We start from the raw sequence: 22579 nt of genomic DNA on the forward strand, positions 1-22579 counted from the left end.
GGTTGAGAATGTCGAGAACACTTAAAATTGATTCATTTACAGGCTTATTTTCACACAAATGTGAATCTTTCCGGGGGGCTTTAATGTTTTACAATCCATCTCATTAACTATTGTAAAAAAACAACAGACATCTACATGATAGATTCTGTTTCTTTATGTAACAATATTTTACCATCTAAGGCAGAAAGTTATGTGCTTTAGTTCTATTAAATCATAGTTATGTTCCTTACACCTTAAAACAGTAACAACCAATGATGAATCATTAAACTGAAAAATAAGTTCATAGTTTATTCTTTATTTCTTTTGGTTTACAAACGAAAGGCACCCATTGATTTTTAACCCTCCACTGACTTTTTAATGTGGCAATTGCAATTCTCTCAATAAACATTTTAGATCATTACAGGATATTAAACAAAAACAAACAAAACAGTACATATAAATAAGGCAGACAAAATGGAAAGAAAGGGAAACAAACTACATTTGTCCAGTCAAGGCCTGACATCGACTTGATCTTACATTTTATAATGACCAATTAAGAAAATGATAATATTACCACCTTTATAAAATGCTGTGATCTGAGACAAAAATACCAAATGATGCCTAATTTTACCCATCACAAAGAAAACTACAAAGATAAATTGACTACTATACATTGCAATATATTTGTCTTTATTTCACCCTATTTCGGGTAAATAAAAAATACTCTTGATGAGACCCTGCATACACAGAACTCGTTTTCAAACTCACTATTCCACTCAAACTCCCACATAAAAATATGGATCCTGACAGAAGCGCTGAAATGAAGGCAACGATCATTTTTTTTATCAGTTCTTTAAACTGTTAATAGAAAAGACAGACTAGTTAATCTATAATCCACACAGTTAGTAACAAACCATCGTTCCTGGTATTATATTAAGCTGTGCAAAGAGTGATTGTGATCCGAAGCACGAATGACCATAAAAGCAGCCTTTACATCTATTCTTTTCACTTGTCATTTCAGGTCATAAACAACCACTTCCAATTAATTTCAAACATGGAAAATACTTGATAGCAGACAACGTTAAATTACAGTGTTTTTATCTAAATAGAAGCACAGAAATGGTTTAGAAAACATACATCCGTTAGCTCTTTCACATTACAACATTCAGACAGGTCACAGAATAAATCGGGTGAAGAAAGGAAAGAAAAACACTTAATCCAGTTAAAATATGAACCGTCACCCTCTGATATGGAATCGAAGCTCTGAAGAACGTAGAGACGCTATAGACTTGCGTACAGTTTTATACGGGAGTTTTTGAAAGTCAACATATTCGGTTTCCTCAGACTGCTTTAGAGATTTATGCAAAAGATAACGTGTTTTATGTACAAAAGTCCATTACCTGAACACTAGTAAGTTATGGCATGAAACAATAATCGCGCTTTATTCATGAAACTCGAGCGGAACGATAGTGTAAATTGTTCGTTAGACATCAACGGTTTTACGAACCTTCGACGCAAATTCGTTCTGCTCATGTTTATTAATTAAGCTCATTCAAAAAGGCAACAGGTTTAAGCGTGTGAAAACCCAAGGCTTGCGTTTGCTAGCATTTTTTGTTTTTTTTTGGAAAACAGACAAGCCTGATTGATTAAAAGCGACTGATTGCTTTCACAAAAACATGAGACCCCAACTTAAGTTCAACTAGCACAACTAAATACATTTCAAAATGACATGGTATTGACTAAGAAAAGAGTGTGAAGACAAGCATAAGGCCTGGAATCAGACGCTTAAAATGCTTATTTGGTGACACGTCAATTCCCTTTGTCTCGAAGAGGGTGAGAGGAATTGGAAAGAAGTAAGGCAAAATAGATGAATCTAACAAAGACACAGGACACATGATGAAGATAATTTTTGAGCTGAGCTGAGACAAAGCCATCTCTCTTTTTTTCTTTCTCCTTGTGCTTCGTTGATTACAGTTAGAAAAGGGGCCATTGGCGCCAACAAGTAGGCTATGAGCAAGTATGTAAACCATAATAATCAAGCGTCGCCCACAACCTGTTTGCGTTCAGGAGGTGGAACGGGTACTGTAAGTGCTCAAACGCGCTCGGCACGAAGCAGTTGCTCTCATTATGCTGAGAGAGCTTAGACCTCGAGCCCTGAAAATTCATGCTTTCTACATAGCAGTTGAGTGCACTTGCACCCTGTGATGTTGAGGGCGCACTTGCACAGGAGGGGAGGATAGCGGATACTATGCCCGAACGCTTGACCCTCAGAGTTCAGAGTGTCGCAAAGCAGAAGTGTGTGCATAGCTGTCGGGAGAGGGAGGGGGGTTGAATCCAGCTGGGGTGGATTCAGTATCTCATGGTGCTGGAAGCTCTGAAATAGGAGAGGAACTTGAAGCACAAGCTGACAACGAAGTACCAGATGTTTCTGGCCATCTGTGAACGGGCGATGAAGATGCGCCAGATCAATACTACCAAGATGGTGTTGAAAGTATAGCGAATGTTCCGCAGCCTAAGGGAAAAGAAAACGAATAAAAAATACAAATTGACAAAAATGTACATTCCAAACATTCCATATAATAATATATTTTATACATTTATCAAATATTTAAATTTCATATTAGTGGCATCTCCACTTAATTTATATTTGACATGTCGATAATTATTTTTACTTCATGGCTGATATTAAATTATACTATTCTGTAGGGATGCACCGATATGAAAACTTTGAGAAATCTAAATCTATATTTTTTTTAATAATTTTTGAGAGCCTTATTACAAAAACAAAAGTCAAACCATTAAAATCCATGTCCCAAGCACACAATTATAATGATGTTCTCATTATAATTTTATGTAGCCTATATGACAGACTTGTGCTGTACATGTTGAACTTAAAGGAATTTCAAGCATTTATTCCATTAATAAATAAATAAATAAATCCATTATTTATCAGCTTTAATATATCGGTCAAATGTCCTTATCGGGCCGATAATGATAACATTAAAAATGAACATATATTGGCCAATACCGATATAGTGGCCGATATATGGTGCATCCCTACCATTTCGTCTAAATAGATTAAAGAAAACACTAAAAACTAAAAATAATTATTTGAAAAGCTGAAGTTAGGCATCAAAACATTATAACTTACAATATGAAAATATGTAATTATTTTGAGATTTGCTAATTCCATTCAGTCTCGATTCTATTTAACAGTTCTTTTAAGTGAGCATTAGGCTATGTTCAGACTGCCAGCAAAAATCTGATTTTTTTGCATATCCAGATGGGTTTTTGCAAGTCTGGACAGCAGAAAAAAAACAGATATGGAGGTGGTTTGAAATGTGATTCCAATGAAATTTTTACAGATGCATCTCAGTCTGGATAAACCCGTTTTTTTTCATTCATTTACAATAGAGTTCAATGGACGACAGAGACATTTGGCAATGCGACAAAACTGAGCAGCTGCATGCGACAGTGCAGCATTTACTATTTCAGTGTGACTGTTGCTCTAGATAATTAGTTATCCTCAAGGTAACCTTGAGAACTTCAATACGTACTTGTTCAAGTGTTTGCGTGCCGCTGGGAGTCCTGACAACTCTTCGTTGAGAACATACTTCTTAGTGCCCATGCAGTAATTCTCCATGTATTCAGCCCAGTGTAACTGCCTGACGTCAAAGTTAAATACCTGAGCACAAAAAGAACATTCAACTCAAGAGTTCAAGCATTGATAAAAGTCACAGATGAATTTGAATGAATATTTCATTCACAATATAGTGTACGGACGCATTTTAACCGATGTAAATCATGATTTATAGTCACAGATGAGACTTCTTTAACTGTGCTAACGGCAGGCTGCGAGTGTATTAATAGTACATATACACACACACGCACCTTCTTGTCCTCAGCTCCCATCTGGTTCATGAGCATGGTGACGTTGTCCGTGTTCCACACCCACGAGTGGCTAGTGAAGTACTCCAGCACCATCATGGCCTTGTGCAATCGAGTGATTGTCTTCATCATCCTGCATCGCCACGGAAACAACACAAGGAGCGAGCGGGAGAAAAGGAGAGATGCATAGCTTCAGATGAGCATTGAAGTGGGCTGAATGTGGACTTTAACCCCAAATAGGGCATTCAATTTAATAAGACCAAATGCTACAAAACTACAAAAGTAGTTTTAAGAAACCACAGCTTGTATATGACTTAATCTGGATGGTTTAGTGATAGCAAAATATTGAATTCCATGCAATGCTTTATTAAATAACAAAATGTAGGTTATTAGAGAAGCCCATTTCTGCCCCCAGAGTCACAATTACAGTTGCAATTATAAGATATCAAGTCACATTGTCAGATATAGTCATAAGTATGAGAAAGAGTTGTAATTTTTTACTAGGAGGAAAAAGAGGCTTCCATAGGTTAGCTTTCCCAAATAAAGAGAAAAAATAAAACAAAAACACAAAACTATGGAGACCCTAAAGGGACCTTTGCAAAAATGCGTGTGCGCATGAGAAACTTTTTAAGTGCTCACAACTAACTGTTTACGTGTGCACGGGAATTTGTGTGGTCGCGCGTTATTTCCGGTTATGTATAGGTTACTACAACCCATTTTCTTTGTGCGACTGTCGTCTTACTATGAAGAAAATAAGAGCATGGATGTGCATGGAATTAATAGAGATCTATTTGCTCAAAATGTACCTTTCATTAGGACAGTAACTCTAATATCAAGGCCTTGTATCCTCTTTAACGCATCCTCTGTGGTGGCCGAGAAACCACGCCACGAAATGAGCTGATGGCGCAATACTGCTGTGCCCTGTTTGCCAAATTCAAGGGTCCATAAAAAAAGATTGGTACACTGAAAAGTGCTCAAAATTTGGCTTTCATTAATGGAGTACATCTAATTTCAAGGCCTTATTTCCACTTGAACAAATTTAACTCTGTGGCGGCCGAGAAACCACACTGAAATAGGTTGATGGAGCAATAATTTATGAACCAGTACGTAAAGCATATAGGACAATGCACAAATCACACTGTGAAATAGGCTGAAAAGATTGGTACTGTAAAAAGTGCAAATTTGGAGACTGTAAAAATGTTTGTGTGTGTACGCAAAAGTCTGTATTTTTTTTATTTTTGCAAAGGTCAAAAAAAAAAAAAACCTCCTCAATTAATCAAAAAGAATATATGAAGACTTTCTTTGACCCATTCATCCTGTAGTTTATTAGATTCAGGTTAGATCCCACTGCAGCACTTTCGAACCACAATCCTCCGGCAAACACAACTGTGGATTCCCATTATGTTTTGGTTGAGCAAAGATCACACGGTTAAGACACTGAAGGATCTTGGAGGGCACCTGGGCGCATTTGTGTACTTGAGATTCTTGATTTTTTTTTCTTCTCTGTGTTTCTTTGTGTACATCTATAAACTGTACCAGATGTAGACCAAATTTTATCAGGCTTTATCTGACAAAGCACTGTTGGAATTGTAAATGGAAATGTCCAGAAATGCCCAGTTTCCCATCAAGATCGGTTGGATAGGGGATGACTGCATGCATCGTATTAGAACAGCAACTTTTAAAAATCTCCAGATACCAAACACACCTACTCACTGCAACTTAAAAGCATTTTTGCACGGATGGATCAAATAACCAACTTATGCATCCATCTTATTTTTTATGTAAAATTAGAAGGACAGATCCTTGTAATTTTAATTTAGTGGATTAAACTAGGGACTTTCAAACCTTTTAAAGCCAAGATCCCCCAAATATGCCCCCTTTACGAATGACCGCCATTTTAATAGATACATGCACCTGTGTATTTTTTGTAATAGTTTAATTAAAAAATCTTAAAATCGCATGATTTCCAACCAGTATTTGGAAAACAGAATTAAAAAATGAAATCGTAATATAAAATTATGTTTCACCATTTTGTGTGTATAATTATTTTTCATAATTTATAAATATAAATTATTTTAATTATTTAAAAAACAAATATTGACAAATTCAAAAAAATTATAAAATTATTGAAAAAAATATTGAAATGCATTTTAAAAGTCTAATTATAAAATTTGTACATGGTTAAAAGTTACCTTGAAAACCCTTAAAAAGTAAAATTTTCTTGCAGGCATCCTAGACCCCAGTTTGAAAACCCCCATCTTAAACCAATTCCTAGAGTGGAGAGTTTGGTACCTGGCCCCATTGCTTATAGTGAGTGCTGTTCTCTGATCAGTTTGGCGTTTTTGACAGAAAACTCTTGTGTAAACTGTCCGTATCTGATCTGAGTGGAGCACTCCGACTTGCTTGGTGAGTACAGGCGTTGTTGATCAAAACATCATTGCCAGCTTCCATGTTTCCATGTGCTACAAGAGTAGACCAAAAGGCCTCTCTTGAAGACTTAATGGCATGGCTCAGAAAAAGAAATCAAACATAATGAATAAGATAAAGATGGAATTATGGGATGGATCCATCTCCTTTTCCAAAGTAGTAACAAAAAACGTGCAGGACTCCATGCACTTTAATGCTAGCCGGCCAGCAGCGTTTGTCCGATGCCATGAAGTCGAGCAGAAGGCCAGGCTGGGCGCTTCCTTCCCAGCCCGCCGGCCGGCCATGCCACACCACGCACCCAACACCCAGTGGTGGAGGTGAGGGAGGGGAAGGAGGGAGTACAAAGAGGTGGAGAAGCGGGTACTGAAGACCTTACCGGGGCTTCTGACCCGTCAACATGAGAAACCCGTCATACAGCAGGGCAGGGAGGGTGTGACTCACTGTGGTCCAGTACTGATTGGTAAAAGGGTTGGATCGCAGGTTAACATTGGGGCGCCTGAAAGCCTGTTCTAAGGGGTTGGTCTTGAACGTCATGTTTATGCAGTACTCTGCGAAAAGGAATACAGGCATACAACATACAAGAGCATTTTAAACACAGAGCTACACACACACACGGCTAAGCACACACGTGGACGGGAAGCGTGCAGAACCCAGTCTCCGAGTGGGTTATGCATCCTTGCCCAAGACGAGGAGAACGACACGTGATGGCTAGACCGAGCGTGGAGGAGGAAGCGTGGGGGGAGGAAGCGGGACGAAGCGGTCGGATTTACCTGGGCTCTCTTCCTGACATCCTGAGGAAGAGATCATATAGGAATGCTGGCGCCTTGTGGCTTACAGCAATCCAGTACTGATTGATAAGGTGATTGGTTGTGAGATTTACATTTGGCCGCCTGAAGGCCTGCTCGAGGGGGTTCCTCTTGAAAGTAGATGTAACATGGTACTCTAAGAGACAAAAATGGGTTTAACAGTAAACGGCACAGGTGCGCATGACTTGGTTCAGGGTTAAAAAGCAACACGGTCATTTAATTAGCATAGTATTTGGGATCCTTTTTAAAGTATCATCCCATCCATATATGGTATATTCATCTTAGTAAGTAGCCAGGGCTCAACAATGACGAGAGTGCTTTGGCCCAGTTAACAGAACTGTAATTTATTTTAAATTAATCACAAAAAAAGTAAAAGATATTTAAATATAAATAATCAAATTTATGTCTAATAAATAATTATAATATATATATATTAAAAAATTAAATATATATATGAAGAGTTCAGATGCAAAAGCCTCTAAGTGCCATCTGAAATTTTCTTCTAGAATGATCATTTTTATCAAGCTTGTATATTTAAGTTCAGTAAATTCACTTAAATGGCAATGAAGATTACCTATTAATTGTCATTAAAGTGAAATAACTAAAATTAAATATACGAGCTTGATAAAAATGATCATTCTAGAAGAAAATTTCAGATGGCACTTAGAGGCTTTTGCATCTGAACTCTTCATATATTATATATATATATATATATATACATATAAACACATTATATATATATATATATATATATATATATATATATATATATATATATATATATATATATATATATATATATATATAAACATACATATATATACACATATATATATACACACATATATATATATATATATACACATATATATATATATATATATATATACACACATATATATATATACATTATATATATATATATATATACACACATTATATATATATACACACATTATATATATATATATATATATATATATATATATATATATATATATATATATATATATATATATATACACATATATATAATATAATATAATATAATATATATTTAAGATAATACCTTGCGAAACCAGTTATAACAATTCGGTGTGTGTGTATATATATATATATATATATATATATATATATATATATATATATATATATGGTATTATCTTAATTTTGTCTGATACATAAAAAATATCATTTTTTCTTTTTTTAGTTTGGGCAGTGAACATTTGGGCAGGGCAACAAAATAAAATCCGTATTGTTGAGTCCTATAGATTGCTCCAACTGCAACACAATGCTGATTATAAATAAACATTCATTTGAACATTAACTAATTAATTAGGGATGAAATGGTTCCAGTAGAAAATGTGAACAATAGGGGCTTTCGCACCGGAGGAACCTTTTCCGAGTTATATTGAAAGTACCCAGATGTAGGCGCGTTCGCACCACGGGATCTAGGAACTCTTTTGGAGGAACCATTTAGTTCCTACTTCAGAGAAGAGTCTAAACCAGCACAATAGGAACTATCAGTGACGTTAGTGTATTGATAGTTCCGTACACCGTAAAGTGTACTGATATTGGTCGAACGCATGCAAAACACCAGCACCCGCCATTTTTAAAAAAGCTATGTAAAAACACAGATTATAGCCTATATATTTACTCCAGAAACTAAGTATATGAACATGGAAAACAGTGATAGATGGGCCTCTTAACCTTTACGCCGAGGAGAAAATCCAACGCAACTTTGAGGAGACCAAGCTAAACATGATTGTGTATTTCTGTTCAGCTAGCAACACTGGACATCAACCACACGGAATACGCTAATACCTTTTCATATACTGTCTACTTTCTATGTATTAACGTATGAGACAGGACTGTTAGACAGATCGTAAACTAATGAACATGGAGGATGCGAGCACTGTTCGTTCTCAGCGCCGTCAAAATAAAAGTCACAACAACGAGCGCGGCTTACGTCACTTCAAAATTCCTACTGGCGGTGCGAATGCAACAGGAAAACGTTCCAAGGGGAACCATTAGTTCTCGGGAACCACCCTGATGGCTAGTTCCTAGAACTATCCGGTGCGAAAGCCCCTAATATGGTTCAGTACACTCTTGTACCATGGTTCATCTAATGTCTCTAATATCTATTTATATCTGTAAATAGATATAAATATTTTCAGTCCCACTGAATGTCAGTCACTCATCACAGCGATAGAATGAGTCAAACCTGTTTTAAGAGATCTCTAGAGACATGTTTGTTGTGATAACAGTAACAACGGCATTGAAACGTATTCCAACAAACGCTTAGTTAAAAGGGAATTGTGTCCCTCAACCTAAACATGACACAAATCAGACACTAAGGAGTTCTCACTGAAGCCAAGTATTAAATATATGAAAATCTTTGGTGTGTGTAATGCTCAATCATCATGGTATTTACTAGTTTTTATATATTCATACAAAAAGAAAAACATACGGCACATTTTGCTGCAATATGCAGCTAAATGCTTGTCTAAAAAGGAAAAATGTTATAAAAATAGTGTTAAAATATAATTTAATTACAGAACTGTTACACCCTTAAAATTAACTGATTAATATGGATCAAATAAAAAAAAAGCATTTAGTAATATAATACAACATAGTATAATCATAAAATATATAACATATTACATAATTTATATATTATATAATTATAGGTATTATATAACATTAATAACCTATTTATTTGCTGAAAATGTTTATGTAAAAGAAATTGATTCATGAAATATATATTACCAAACGTTTAGTTTAACTGATTTAATGTAAATACTTGATGCGTTATTACTTGAGACAGTTAAATTATATTTTAACACTGCTGGTGTCTTAAAATATAAAAAATAAAAATTGTGATTTGGCCAGTGAAAAATTATACTTAACTGATTAAAATGGATTAAATTTATGTGTTCAGCAATAATATAATATAATAATGGACAAAGATTTACTTTGTTGCCATGTCACTTTTTCCATAAAGTGATGAAAGGAAAAAAACAATAATGATTACAGCACTACTACACCAATCATAATTCATCTACTAATGGTTATCATAACTAATTTCTCCCCACCCTAAAGTTAAACCCAAGTTAAATCTGTTCCCATAAAATCTGTTCCCAAAATAATGAGCCAGCTAACGCCCATAATATACACGTACGCATGTTCAAACGTGAAGCGGTTTTAAAGCTCATTCATTTAAAGTGACAAGTTCTTCGATTTGCAGTTGGAGAGCAAAAATTAAATGGGAAAATGAAGCACTGAAGGCCAATGTAGGCATTTGAGTCATGCAGCGATTTGTTTGAAAAAGTGATTCATACCAACTTCACCCCAGTGAAAAGGATTGATCCCGCCCGTCGTGCAGTTGTACACCAACATGCTTCTCGGCCTGTGATGGAGACAAACAACACTTTCAGAAAACTGCCTCCATCTATTCCATGACTTTATTTTCCAGTGATCTGTGTGAGGGATTTAGTGTGCCTGTTGGTGTTTGTGTGGTTGTCCGACCTGGCGTGCCTCTGGGAACCGGAATACCAGGCAGCGGCCAAAGTTGTGTTTATGACCACGTCGACTGGCACGAGGTCAGCGACAGCGTTATTTGAAGCCCTCATTGTTCGTAGAATCCCCTTTCCTGCCTGCACAACCAAAAAAAACAAAAACAGCTTTTAACATCAAGTACCAATAAACAATGAAACGAATGCAGTGAAATGCCAAAGTGGGTACTCACAGCGATGAATATCCCGCTAGGCCCATTGAAATTATCAATCCAGCCCTTTGACAGAGTGGGAAAGAAAGAGTGGTGTTCAAAATCCAGGCAGTATTTTTTTAATGATGTTTGAGAATGTAAATGAGCATATTTACGGGGAACGGTTCCTTCCAGCTGGCTCCTACTATAGAGGGCCTGACGATGGCAATGTTGAGGTTTCCAGACTCCTGTTGGACGAGGTGCTCCGCCAAGGCTTTAGTGAACGTGTATGTGTTAGGCCGCTCACCTAACAACTTTGGAGTTATTAAAGAGACGAGTTTGTCGTCCATCCACCTGTCAATGTCGGACAAATCCAGGAAGTTGAGGGAAAAACAAAAGTTGCGTTTAGTTAATCATGCTTGAAATAGCTTCAATGTTCACATTTTTTGGTTATAAGATTGCAGGATCCACAGACAAGAAGAGTGTATCGTGAAGACTTACTCCAGTGTGTCTATGAGCTTCCTGTAATCGACAGGTGGTGGATAGACCACCTCTTCGATGAGCTCTCGGTCGCAGTGGGCGTAGGCTGTGGACACGTGGATAAACACATCCAAATGCTTCATACTGTGAGCCAAACTAACCATCTTCTGCGTGGCCAGCACATTTAACTGCATGGCATCTCTGCAGCAAAGGGGACAGAAAGAAAAAACAAAAAAACATTGAACTCCAGTGACACTGCGGAAGAATGAGGTTTTGACTAAACAGATGTGAAAATAAACCTGCAGCGATTTCTGTAAAACCACCTGACCGTTATCTAATCCTGATCATTTGCAATCACTGTAGTTTCAGTCTTTCAGCTTACTGAGTTATCCAAATAAATCAATGTTAAGCAAATATATACTGTGAATGACATAAAATATGCATTTTATCCCTTTTTACTGGGCCAGCAGTGTTACTTGAGCACTATTATTAATAAATTATAATATTTTAGTTACTCATTTATTATAAATACTATTACTAATAATTATTTATTAATATTAGTATTATTGTGTTTAATTATAGTGTAATATTCATTACTATTATTATTATTGATGTTGTTAATAATACATTTATGTCATTAATACTTGTATTATTATTATTATTAGCATGAACAATTAAAATAATAGCAATAATAAAAGTGATTAAAACATAATTAAAATAATATTTATTATTATTGTCAATGTAATGTAATGCATCATATGCAAAAATATGCAATATTTGTGTCAATTAACGGCCAAAACCCATAAAAAGTTTTCCGTTTTTAGTTGAAAATGGTGTCATGTAAACAGCCCCTCAGTTGCTTCCTGTGATGTCCCCGCCTAAATAATCAGAAGCTTGTAGATTTGTGGCGTCCTGTGGGTGGAGATTACGGCTTACTTCAGAGGCTCGTTGAAGCGGATGGTGGCAGCGCAGTGAAACACTATGTTCACGCAGCCTGTGAGGGTCTCCTTGTCTTCCGTGCTCAGATCCAGATCCGGCTGCGTCAGGTCGCTGTTGACTGCCACGATCTTCTCTCCGAAATCAGGCTGCTCCTCCCGCAGTCTGTCAAAAAGCTGAAACATTTAAAGGCTCAAGATCACTTTCACCATAATCACATATCACATATACATTTCTGTCACGCACACCCTGTGAAACAATGTTATCAACATTACCTAGATATGGCCAGACGTGCTTATAATAACACTGTGTAAAGAGCAAATAATAACTGTATACAGAGCAAATAGAGTGAGCGATAAGACTTATCAGAGCAATCTAGAGCATTCAAAGCATCCTGAGAGTCAATCTACATGCTGACGTCACATACATAGTGCATCTGCGGCTTAGTCATTAATCCATACTTTTAAACATTAAGAAGTGAGCAAAGTTTAGGAATTGATTCCAACTACATTAAGAGAAATCAGAATTTTTTGGACTTCTTATGCAGCTTGGAAAACTATCCTCATCAGACTTTTGAGGAACATTTTAAATATTAAAATATTTTGCTTAAAATTTCCACAACAGAACACTAGTTTTATATATATTGTGATTATTGAGGTCAATGTTGCGAATGCGATATAACAAACAAATGGTTTCATGAGTCAACTTGCTTGGTTCTCAAGAAAAATGTACACACAGATTAGTAATAATGCTGAAATGTGTATTTCTCAACTCAAACTAGCAACAACAACTAAATGCACAGCGTTTTCAAATTAAAATAATATTTTTTACAAAATAAAATAATGACATCTTTGCATTACTGCAAACTTGTTATTGTCTCAATAGTGCAATAGTATAAAATAAATAGAAAAATAAATAAGAACAAGTATGCTCATGAAAATAAGATATTTTGAACATTGTCCAGACAAACAGGGACATTTAAGCAGATGTGTATTGTGATTGTCAAAACATTTGGTAACTAAACAGAACTTTAAGTTCAACTAGTGACAACATGCTACAATGTTTACATGGTACAATGACTGGTAGGCTACTGTTTTTATTATTGCGATTATTTACGATTTCAATTCAGATCTTGTGATTTGATTCCGATCTTGATTCAATATCGATTCATTCGGATAAATATTAGCTACAGTAGATACATGTTCATTTTAACCTAATGCTGTAAACATACAGAGAGACCTGTCAGCTGGAATTATTATTAAAGGTTAAAAATAACAACTAAATATAATATTTTTTACTAGGCTATAATGACAACGTTACAATATTTTAATGATACAAGTAAAAATAAAATAAATATTTAATATAGTGCACATATTTAGCAAAATACTCCTCTATCAAATGGCTTTCCTGAGATAAATGCAAGCTGTTTTACTGACCTCTTTCTGCGGTTGAAAAACACTGATTGATCGATATTATGTACGAGGCATAAACATTTCGATAAGTTGTACTGTATCTTTCAACACGTTCATTCGTGTTTATTTACTATTAACTAGTAAAGAGTAAGAGACGTCCGGTTCACGACCACGATCTGTCACGTCACGTTTACAAGCGCCAAAACGCTACTGTTTGAATTTCATAATAAAATTGACAGAATCTGAGAGGTGAGAATTTGTTTCATATCATAAGTAACCTGCTCTGTCTAGTCTGTCGGTGTCAGTGTCACGATTTTTCTCTGCTTGAGAAAATGGATGTGTGGCGTGAGTGTGTGAAAATTGTCAATTGCGCGAGTCTCACACTGAATGAGATCAAAATATCATCATATAATCACATAGGCTTGACATTGCGATATGATTATTCGTTCAGCACTAATAAACATGCATAATATACACTAATAAAAATGACAACAAAGCAAAACCTTATATATAAAAATATATAAAGGCTAATTCAAAACATTAATAAACACTATAATATATAAATAAAACTAAAATAAGATATTGATAATACTAAAATAACACAGAAAATAATCATTTTGTCAAGAAGCCTCTAGTTTTATTTGTCTGTGATGTAAACCTAAACTTAGAGTTATGTTCAATTCATTATCCTTGAACAATTTGCCATTGCATAAATATTTTAACTAAAGATAAGAGCAGTAGAATTGTAATAGATTTAACAAGTTCTAATCATATTTGGCTTTTTGAATTAAACATTTTGATTCCAAATGGCTAAAATGACTGCCTAGTTGAAATAATTGTTCACTTGATAAAAAAAAAGAAGAACTTATTTTCTACATCACCTCGTTTTATGCTAAATGTATAACTGAACACAGTAAAATTTAAATAAATAAATAGAGAAACCAAACCAAGGTCCCCAACAATCTTCCAGGCCTGCACTTACTCACCTTGCAGTTGATCATGTCAGAGATACGGGTACGGGGTGCCTGTCCTGCTTTGGGCCGGACAAGCACATAAGCAGCTTTGACACCGGGACAGGAGCGAAGCAGCTTCTCCAGAAGTACTTTCCCCATAAAGCCTGTAGCCCCTGTGATGAGAACATTTTTCCCCTCGTAGTACTCTGGAATGGTGACCATCTTGAGTGCACCTTCCCTCCTCTGTTACACCCCTGAAAAAGACCAAGAGAAACATTGCCACACGGTATCACACTGCAAATATGCACACATTTCACAAGGGATCTCACCCAAATAGAGAACTGTAAAGAAGCTCAAAGCCGTTGCTTTATAAATCGTGCAGTTTCGTAAGTCTGCGGTAAATATTTCATGGAGTTCACTTCCTTCCTTTCCTGCCAAGATCTCAGTCCACAATTACTGCATGACACTAAAGGCTTAACCGCCTGAGACTTTTGAAAAAAATCTGTGATGCCTATTTAAGAGGCGGTGTTGTATTACTATTCAGGAGCGCAGCAGGGTCAATAAAAGAGCTCCTAAATGGCCTTTAGGTGCATCGAATGAAAATGTTTTACATTTCATCATTTGATTGGACAAATTGAATGCCGTAGTAAATCACAACAAAATACACAAGTTTATTATTCTTATCTATTCTTATCTCTTGTCCACTGATAACAAGCTAATACAGCAGCTCATCCGCAGCAGATACTGGGTTAATATGTAATCAAATATCAGTGAAGAATTTTCTACTTCAGATTTCTTCTTGCCCAGTCAAAGTAATCACATACACTACTGTTCAGAAGTTTGTGGTCAGCAGGATTTTTTTAAAGATATGTTTTTATTCAACAAGGATGCTTTAAACTGATCAAAAGTTACATTAAAGACATACTTTTTACTAAATAATACTTTTTAAAATACATTTCCACGCATATAATTTAGTAATTACATTAAAAACCTCCAAGATAGCCCTAATAAACATTGGAAAATGAAGGCATAGATGATTAGATTGACTAGATAAATTAATCTAACTGACAAGTTTAAAAAGATGGCAAGTCTAAAAACAGTATGTGGGTCAAATGTAAATGACCCAAAAAATATAGGATGCAATCTAATCTCACTCAGTGTTTGATCAGAACAATTTTAAGGCTCACTTTAACACACTGTAAAAAAAGTGTTTCACCTTCAAATTTCACGTTTAGTCAACTTGAAAAGTGAAGTTGTACTAAGTGACAACTTGGATATTTGAGTTGACTAAACTTAATTTTAAAGCAGAATGAACATTTAGTTTATTAACTCTTTCCCCGCCATTGACGGAAATTTCCGGCTTTCACTATAATACGGTAGGGGGCGCTTTTACGCATCTTCTGAAAGAGTACTGAATCTCCTGATCAAAACACAGACAAATAAGAAGCAGAAACAAGCGATATCAGGCATATGCATATGTAATATAATGCGATCATCAACATTAAACAGCATATAAATCAAAACTGCCTAATGTTACTGAATGAAATGTTGATGCAGGACGGGGTACAGGACTGTGAAGCGTTGATGGACTCGATCTACTCCATCTATGTTTTGATCATTATTCTGTATCCGATCCGGATGTAGTCTTTGGCAAAAACGTGTTTTCTCAGCTTTTTGCTAAAAATGTTCGAGTATTCGATAAAAAAGCAATGCATGAAGCTAGAATACAACGTTTTTGTTTGTTTAAAAGCAGTGTGTCTGACATATTGAACATATGACATATTGAATGTTCAGATATTCAAACAACAGATTTTTAAACTTTTGTGAAAAAATGCTGGCAGTGGCTGGCAACTTTTGTCAAAAACGCTGGCAGGGAAAGAGTTAAATTGAATTATTATTTTTTTTTTAGAGTGCATAACACACGGTTGTTTGACCCAATATATGTTGTTTCAATCTCAGCCTAGCACTTTTTTCCTGATGCGTCCAGCCACATCATACGATCCTTTCCGTAAACAGGCCACTCAGTGTAAAAACTTCCCGCTGGCCATGTGCTGTTTTGTTTCCTGCATAACTGGTGCCAAGTTCCACAGCTGCATGGACCCCAGAGTCTGACACTATGGCAGCAAATCCTGGGTTCTTTCCAGACTTGCAGGGTATAATCTGCATCGAAAAGTCTCTTAAAATAATTTACTGAAGTGCATGGGTTATTTTGACGCACTTGCCTTAAGGGAAAGCAGCCAATCAAGAACTAATGAATGCTGGTTTAATTGTGGGGGTCAGGTGGATTATTCCAGAAGGCGAGACAAGACATTGTGCAGTGTGCTTTCTTCCCAAGAGCCACTCAGCACTTCTCTGACTGCCTCTGCATTGACACTGGCATTAAACAGCGTCCAACTGTCAGGGAGCAAAGCTTAAAGAAAGTTCAGGGACTGTGGGCAAAAGAAATCAGTCGCTATAGAGAGGTTGGCATTTTCTAACCCTGAAAGCTGATCTCTCACTAGGCTTGCAGCGGTAGTCGTTGATACCTGTTACATGGTGTTCAGCCGTACACCGATTACATTACTTGCCCACTACAGTCGTTTTGCTTTTTTATAGAAAAAAACAAAACAAAAAACATTTAATTTAATTGGAAAAAGGACGCTACAATTATAAACTGAGAGCGGACCTGCTCTGCTATAGAGTTGTCAAAGTACTGAAATTTTAAAAATGTGACGATACCAGCATTTCCCTTAAACGCCTCTGTTTGGCCATTGTGTTGAACAACTCAGCTCAACATATCTGTGATTGGCTACAATGATATTTATTAGGATTCTGCTAATAGATGCCTGCTTTTAAACGCTCCTGTGTGTATTGTAATCGCTCGGTGAAGAGCGTCAAAGATGTCATTGTTGATCATTGTAGCCAATCACAGACATGTTGAGCACGTCAACACAATGGCTAAGCAGAGGTGTTTAAAGGGATAGTTCACCCAAAAATGAAAATTAGCCCATGATTTACTCACCCTCAAGCCATCCTAGGAGTATATGACATTCTTCTTTCAGACGAATACAATCAGAGTTTTATTAAAAAAATGTCCTGGCTTTTCCAAGCTTGATAATGGGAGTGAATGGCTGTATGTCTTTGGAAGTCCATTAAAGCGCATCTATTCATGATTAAAGTGCATCTATTCATGATCAAAGTGCTCCACGCATCTCCGGGGGTTAATAAAGGCTTTCTGAAGTGAAGCAATGCGTTCGTGTAAGAAAAATATCCATATTTAAAACTTTATCAACTAAAATAACTAGCTTCCGGCACACGGCGTACGCATCGATTTACGCCAAAAGCACAATGTAATGGCAGCAATTGACGCCTCTCGCGGTTCAAATGAACAGGGCTGGGCAGTCGCGTTCCGTCATTTTTCTTACACGAACGCATCGCTTCACTTCAGAAGGCCTTTATTAACCCCCGGAGATGCGTGGATCACTTTAATCATGAATACATTCGCTTTGATGGACTTCCAAAGACAAACAGCCATTCACTCCCATTATCAAGGACGAGCAAGGACATTTTTTATATAACTCAGATTGTATTCGTCTGAAAGAAGAATGTCATATAGGCTACCCCTAGGATGGCTTCAGAGTGAGTAAATCATGGGCTAATTTTCATTTTTGGGTGAACTATCCCTTTAAGAATCCGTTCAACAGCGCTCAAAATGCTTGAGGGAAATGCTGGTATAGTCACATTTTTAAATTTCAGTACCGAAGTCGGTACTTTTTGACAACTCTACTCTGCTCCATAAAGCACGAGCTGCAGAGTCACAGCACAGTCAGATTTCACTCATCACATGACGATAAGGAGAGATAACTGACAGGATGATAGAGGATTTGGTGCGCAACAAATCCTGAGCGTCGACTAATTTAATCTTGTAAAATGTGTGGTCAGTACTGCCACTTCCTATACACAGAATATGCGTGATCATGAATGCAAAAGTGAAAAGCAAGCGCGCATTCAAAAGAGACCTAAAAGAGTAGGCTATATTGTCAGAAGTTTATATACCGTTGTGAAAATTTCCTCATCGTGACATCCCTATCGCTCACCCAAGAAAGAATGCAAATCTCACCAACATTTTCCGAATTCTATATGGGAACACCTGACATGACCATGTCACTTTCATGTACACCAGATGCAAATTGATCCTAGATCCCACATCCTCAGTTTGAATAATGAATGTGTCACATGGGCACCTGAGGAACTGAACTACTGTAACAAGTTAGAGGTATGTAAACAAATACCATCAACAGAATGAATGTGGTCAATAGTGCTTTAGCATAAAAGCTTTCCATTAAGAGCCTAACTAAAAGTACTCAAAGCTAATGGGATCGAATATCGATTGCATAGCAAAACATTACACCATAGACCTCAGTACTGAAGTACAGATTCAAAGATACAGTAACAGTAAATAAATGGGTGTTGTCACAAGACTGCACTGCCTTTGCATCTTGTGATCCTTATTAAAACAACACAGTGGGGATGTTCATCCACACGAAACAGCATTACTGAAATATGCAATGAACTATTTTAAAAATCAGGGATACAGACAGAAATTGTTAAAATAAGCCCTGCCATCCAAATCAAAACAAATCTTTTAAGTGAACAAATCACTCATTTACTTCCAAGAACTCTGTTTTGAAGCGCATGACTGCTTTCTCTATCTTTAAAAACTATGGAACAAGAAATTAACAATTGAGTATGGGAATGAGCTGTTCTTTTGTTGGACTTGTTGAATGAATACACCTTTACTGAACAAGTCAGCGTTTTGAGTCTGACTCAGAGTGACTGGCTGCATCCGAAATCTCATACTTCCCTACTATATAGTAGGCGAAAACAGTATGTGACAAAAGTAGTATATCTGAATTCACAGTGCTCATAAAACAGTAGACAAAAAGTACCCAGATGACCTACTACTTCCAGTGAGATTCTGAGGCCACGGGAGATGATTTGTGAATGGCAGTGAAGCAAACGCAACTGATGCTGGTAGATCAAATGATAAGGACAACGTGGCGAATGTAGTGCGTCCAGATTACATTCATACTACAGTAGTCAACATTTGAAGTGGATCAAAAAAGTTCATCAAAGTTGTCCAAAGACAAGAACGGGTATCGTTCAAAATTCATGTATAACTTTGATGAAAGGTTTTGATCCACTTCAAATGTTAACTAATATATAGAACATACTGAAAAAGGTAGGCTATAATTTAAGTCATTCAGTTTATCACGAGAGTCAATCTCCATCACATCAAAAATAGGCAGAATAATTAAATGTAGAGTTAATAAAGTGCAGGGAAATGATGCTTTAATACTCTTTTTGGAGTCGCTTAGTAGTTTAGCAAACATACAGAATATAATAAAGGATTTGTTTTGTAACTGAACGAATGTTATGTTTTAACAAATCAGTTGAGTAAATGACTCAATGACTCGCTCAAAAGCAAAAAGGCAGACACTTTTGTCGCCACCTACAGGCATAACGCCGTAACGTGCAGAAAGAGTGAATGAACGAATCAGCTGAACAAATAGTTTGGAGACCAAAAGATTCGAATCACTGGGATGAATCACGTTATCACAATAATCACCACTGCCGCGTTGAACGCGAGCAAAAATGACACATGCGTCACATTTAATAAGAAGCTCACGCGGCCCCTAAAAGGTAACATTTTAACCTCACTCGTCGCACAAATTGTAGCGTTTCCTTATTTGTGCTTGAAGTGTTTTGAAAGCATATGGGGAGATGACAATCACTATAGGCCTAATTGCAGACAATTAATAGGGGAATCCAATATATACATATTTAATAACTGTAACTGTTACGTTATTAATAAAGAATACACACTGCAATAAAAGTCTTATAAGTTTCAACAGACATTCCCATATTTTTTAATATACCCACGAACTCTTTAAGCGAAGAAAAAAAAACTATTTATGGTCACCAATTTGAAAAGGAAACAAAATGTTATTTCACAATCAAATCGGTGCATTTAAACAAAATACAGCTTAAGCATTACTTTCCAGCTGTGCGTCTTTCAGGGAGGATTTTCAACACACCGGCGCGGCGCTAAAAACCCCGCATGCGAAAGTGTGCTAACGGCTAGCATTCACTCTCTAAAAACGCGCAAACTCAATTTTGCTCTTAGGAAAAACAAGGCAACAAAGGATTCAACCGTGAAAAACACGAGCGCTTACCTGTGATGTTTAATAGATTTCCCCCGCACTATTTTTGCGCGTTGATCCGAGGGCTCTGGTGCTCTATCCAGCAGTGATGGGAAACGCAGTGATGTAGCTTAGCTTCGCTGAGAGAGGAACTGTGATGATGGGTTGCCAGATGATGCGTTTCAGAAAAGAACCGACGTCATAACCCACCACGCGCGAGGAATAACGTCCATTCGTGATGATTCTATGTGCAAAAAGATCTGTATCATTATTCATATTTGGTGTATATTCGCTGGTGAGAGTTTGACTGGTTCTGGGAAGAACCCTAGGAGTTGGCTTGTAGGATATTTTCCATAATCCCTAAAGGGAGCATAGTGCTTCTCTAATGTTACTGTAAAATCCTATAGCATTAAGCGTTTATAGGCGTATATAATCCTTAAACATGGCCACGCCTTACAACCTGAATATGACAGTTTAACGTTACAGGCTATAGCCTACATATTAACCGCAATGCAACTAAAAGTAGTCTGCAATATTTGCATTTAGGGCACTTCCCTAGAAATAAGTAAAACGATTCTGATTGATAATTTTCTTGTAAGTTTGAACCATGTGACATAAGAACAAAATGAATCATCATCATTCAGTGTAACTTAAGCTTTTCAGTAACTTACATAGAATCCAGTGAGCAAGTTACTGGCAAATACTGGGTTGGAAGGGTTGTGAGTTCTCATCAGAAAAACTATCAGGAGCCTCTATAAAACAAGGAATTTCAGGTTTTTCTGGCTTCTCTTTGCTGTCCTGTGGTTTACTGTGGTTGCCAGGTAACATGGCTCAAAAGATTCCCCTTAGATATCACTGAACAAAAGAGCATTATATTTTACTTCGAAAACTGTTGGCTGTTTGGTTCGAACAGCATGTATGCATTCTTATCTTTCTCTCTCCCTGTAGCTTCTTTTTGGGGTGATTTGTGACCATGTTTGACTAGACTGAACCTGACAAGTCAGTTTGTTTAAGATCATTTTTGCAAGATGAATTACTTAACTGCCTTTAGCGTTTGTTCTCTGCAGACAAAAGCACAAATATGTTGACAATTTTAGAACAGGACCCCCGCCCTTGTTTGGTCTGGTGTCGTCGGTGCCAGTGGTGAGCTTCCTACCATCATCATACAAGTTTCAACAATTGTCTTTTGTGTCAAGAAGAGCTTCCCTACTGTTTACTAGATCTCTGGTTTGTGTAAATTCTCTGCCACATGCAAGACAAAGTGAATTGACATTGCTGTCTGCATCTAAGACATGAATTCACAATTCTTCAATTTAATGCAAGAAATTGCACTAAATGTGGCAGTTGTCAGAATGACTTAAAATAATAACATACTGTAAAGTTTCTCTAGTTCATGGTAAGTGCAATATTAATCGGCAGATATACACATTAAACTCAACAGAATACAACAAATAATGTCCATTTCCCTTCATAAACGACTAGAAGCTGTGAGCCTATCCTCTTCATTAATTTAAAGAATCTATACAAGAGAAAGAATCTATTTACAATATAATGTAAATAAGTAACCTAGTAACTTAATTCTGTTTGGTTAATTCTATATTTGTTACATATAGTATGTGAGTAGCTACACAATTTTAAGCCTTAAGACTCTGAGAGTGTAAAAATCCAACAACTTCCAATAAACCTTTAGATTAAAAGGTCAATCTGGTCATTGAGGGAAGCATTGTCAGGAGCTTTTCTCTTTCAGCTGAATCACAAGCTGTAAAACGTTTTTCTGCGGATGCTCCTTGTACACTAAAAACAGTATAAT

The 22579-nt window shown here is 36.5% G+C and overlaps 1 protein-coding gene across 1 annotated transcript; it reads right to left on the reverse strand.

Annotated features, from left to right (window-relative positions):
* Window positions 1–275: 275 nt before the first annotated feature.
* far1 (fatty acyl CoA reductase 1) lies at window positions 276–21174 on the reverse strand. Its single transcript, XM_084095004.1, has 12 exons — window positions 20803–21174; window positions 14621–14841; window positions 12223–12398; window positions 11308–11487; window positions 10983–11160; window positions 10849–10893; window positions 10629–10756; window positions 10442–10509; window positions 7065–7236; window positions 3871–4000; window positions 3537–3664; window positions 276–2491 (listed from the first exon to the last, which is right to left on the reverse strand). The coding sequence occupies exons 2-12, from the start codon at window positions 14807–14809 to the stop codon at window positions 2329–2331; spliced, it is 1557 nt and encodes a 518-aa protein (XP_083951130.1). The 5' UTR covers window positions 14810–14841; window positions 20803–21174; the 3' UTR covers window positions 276–2328.
* Window positions 21175–22579: the final 1405 nt, after the last annotated feature.

The sequence above is a fragment of the Abramis brama genome (assembly GCF_963993115.1).
Source record: "Abramis brama genome assembly, chromosome: 20".
Taxonomy (NCBI): Eukaryota; Metazoa; Chordata; class Actinopteri; order Cypriniformes; family Leuciscidae; genus Abramis; species Abramis brama.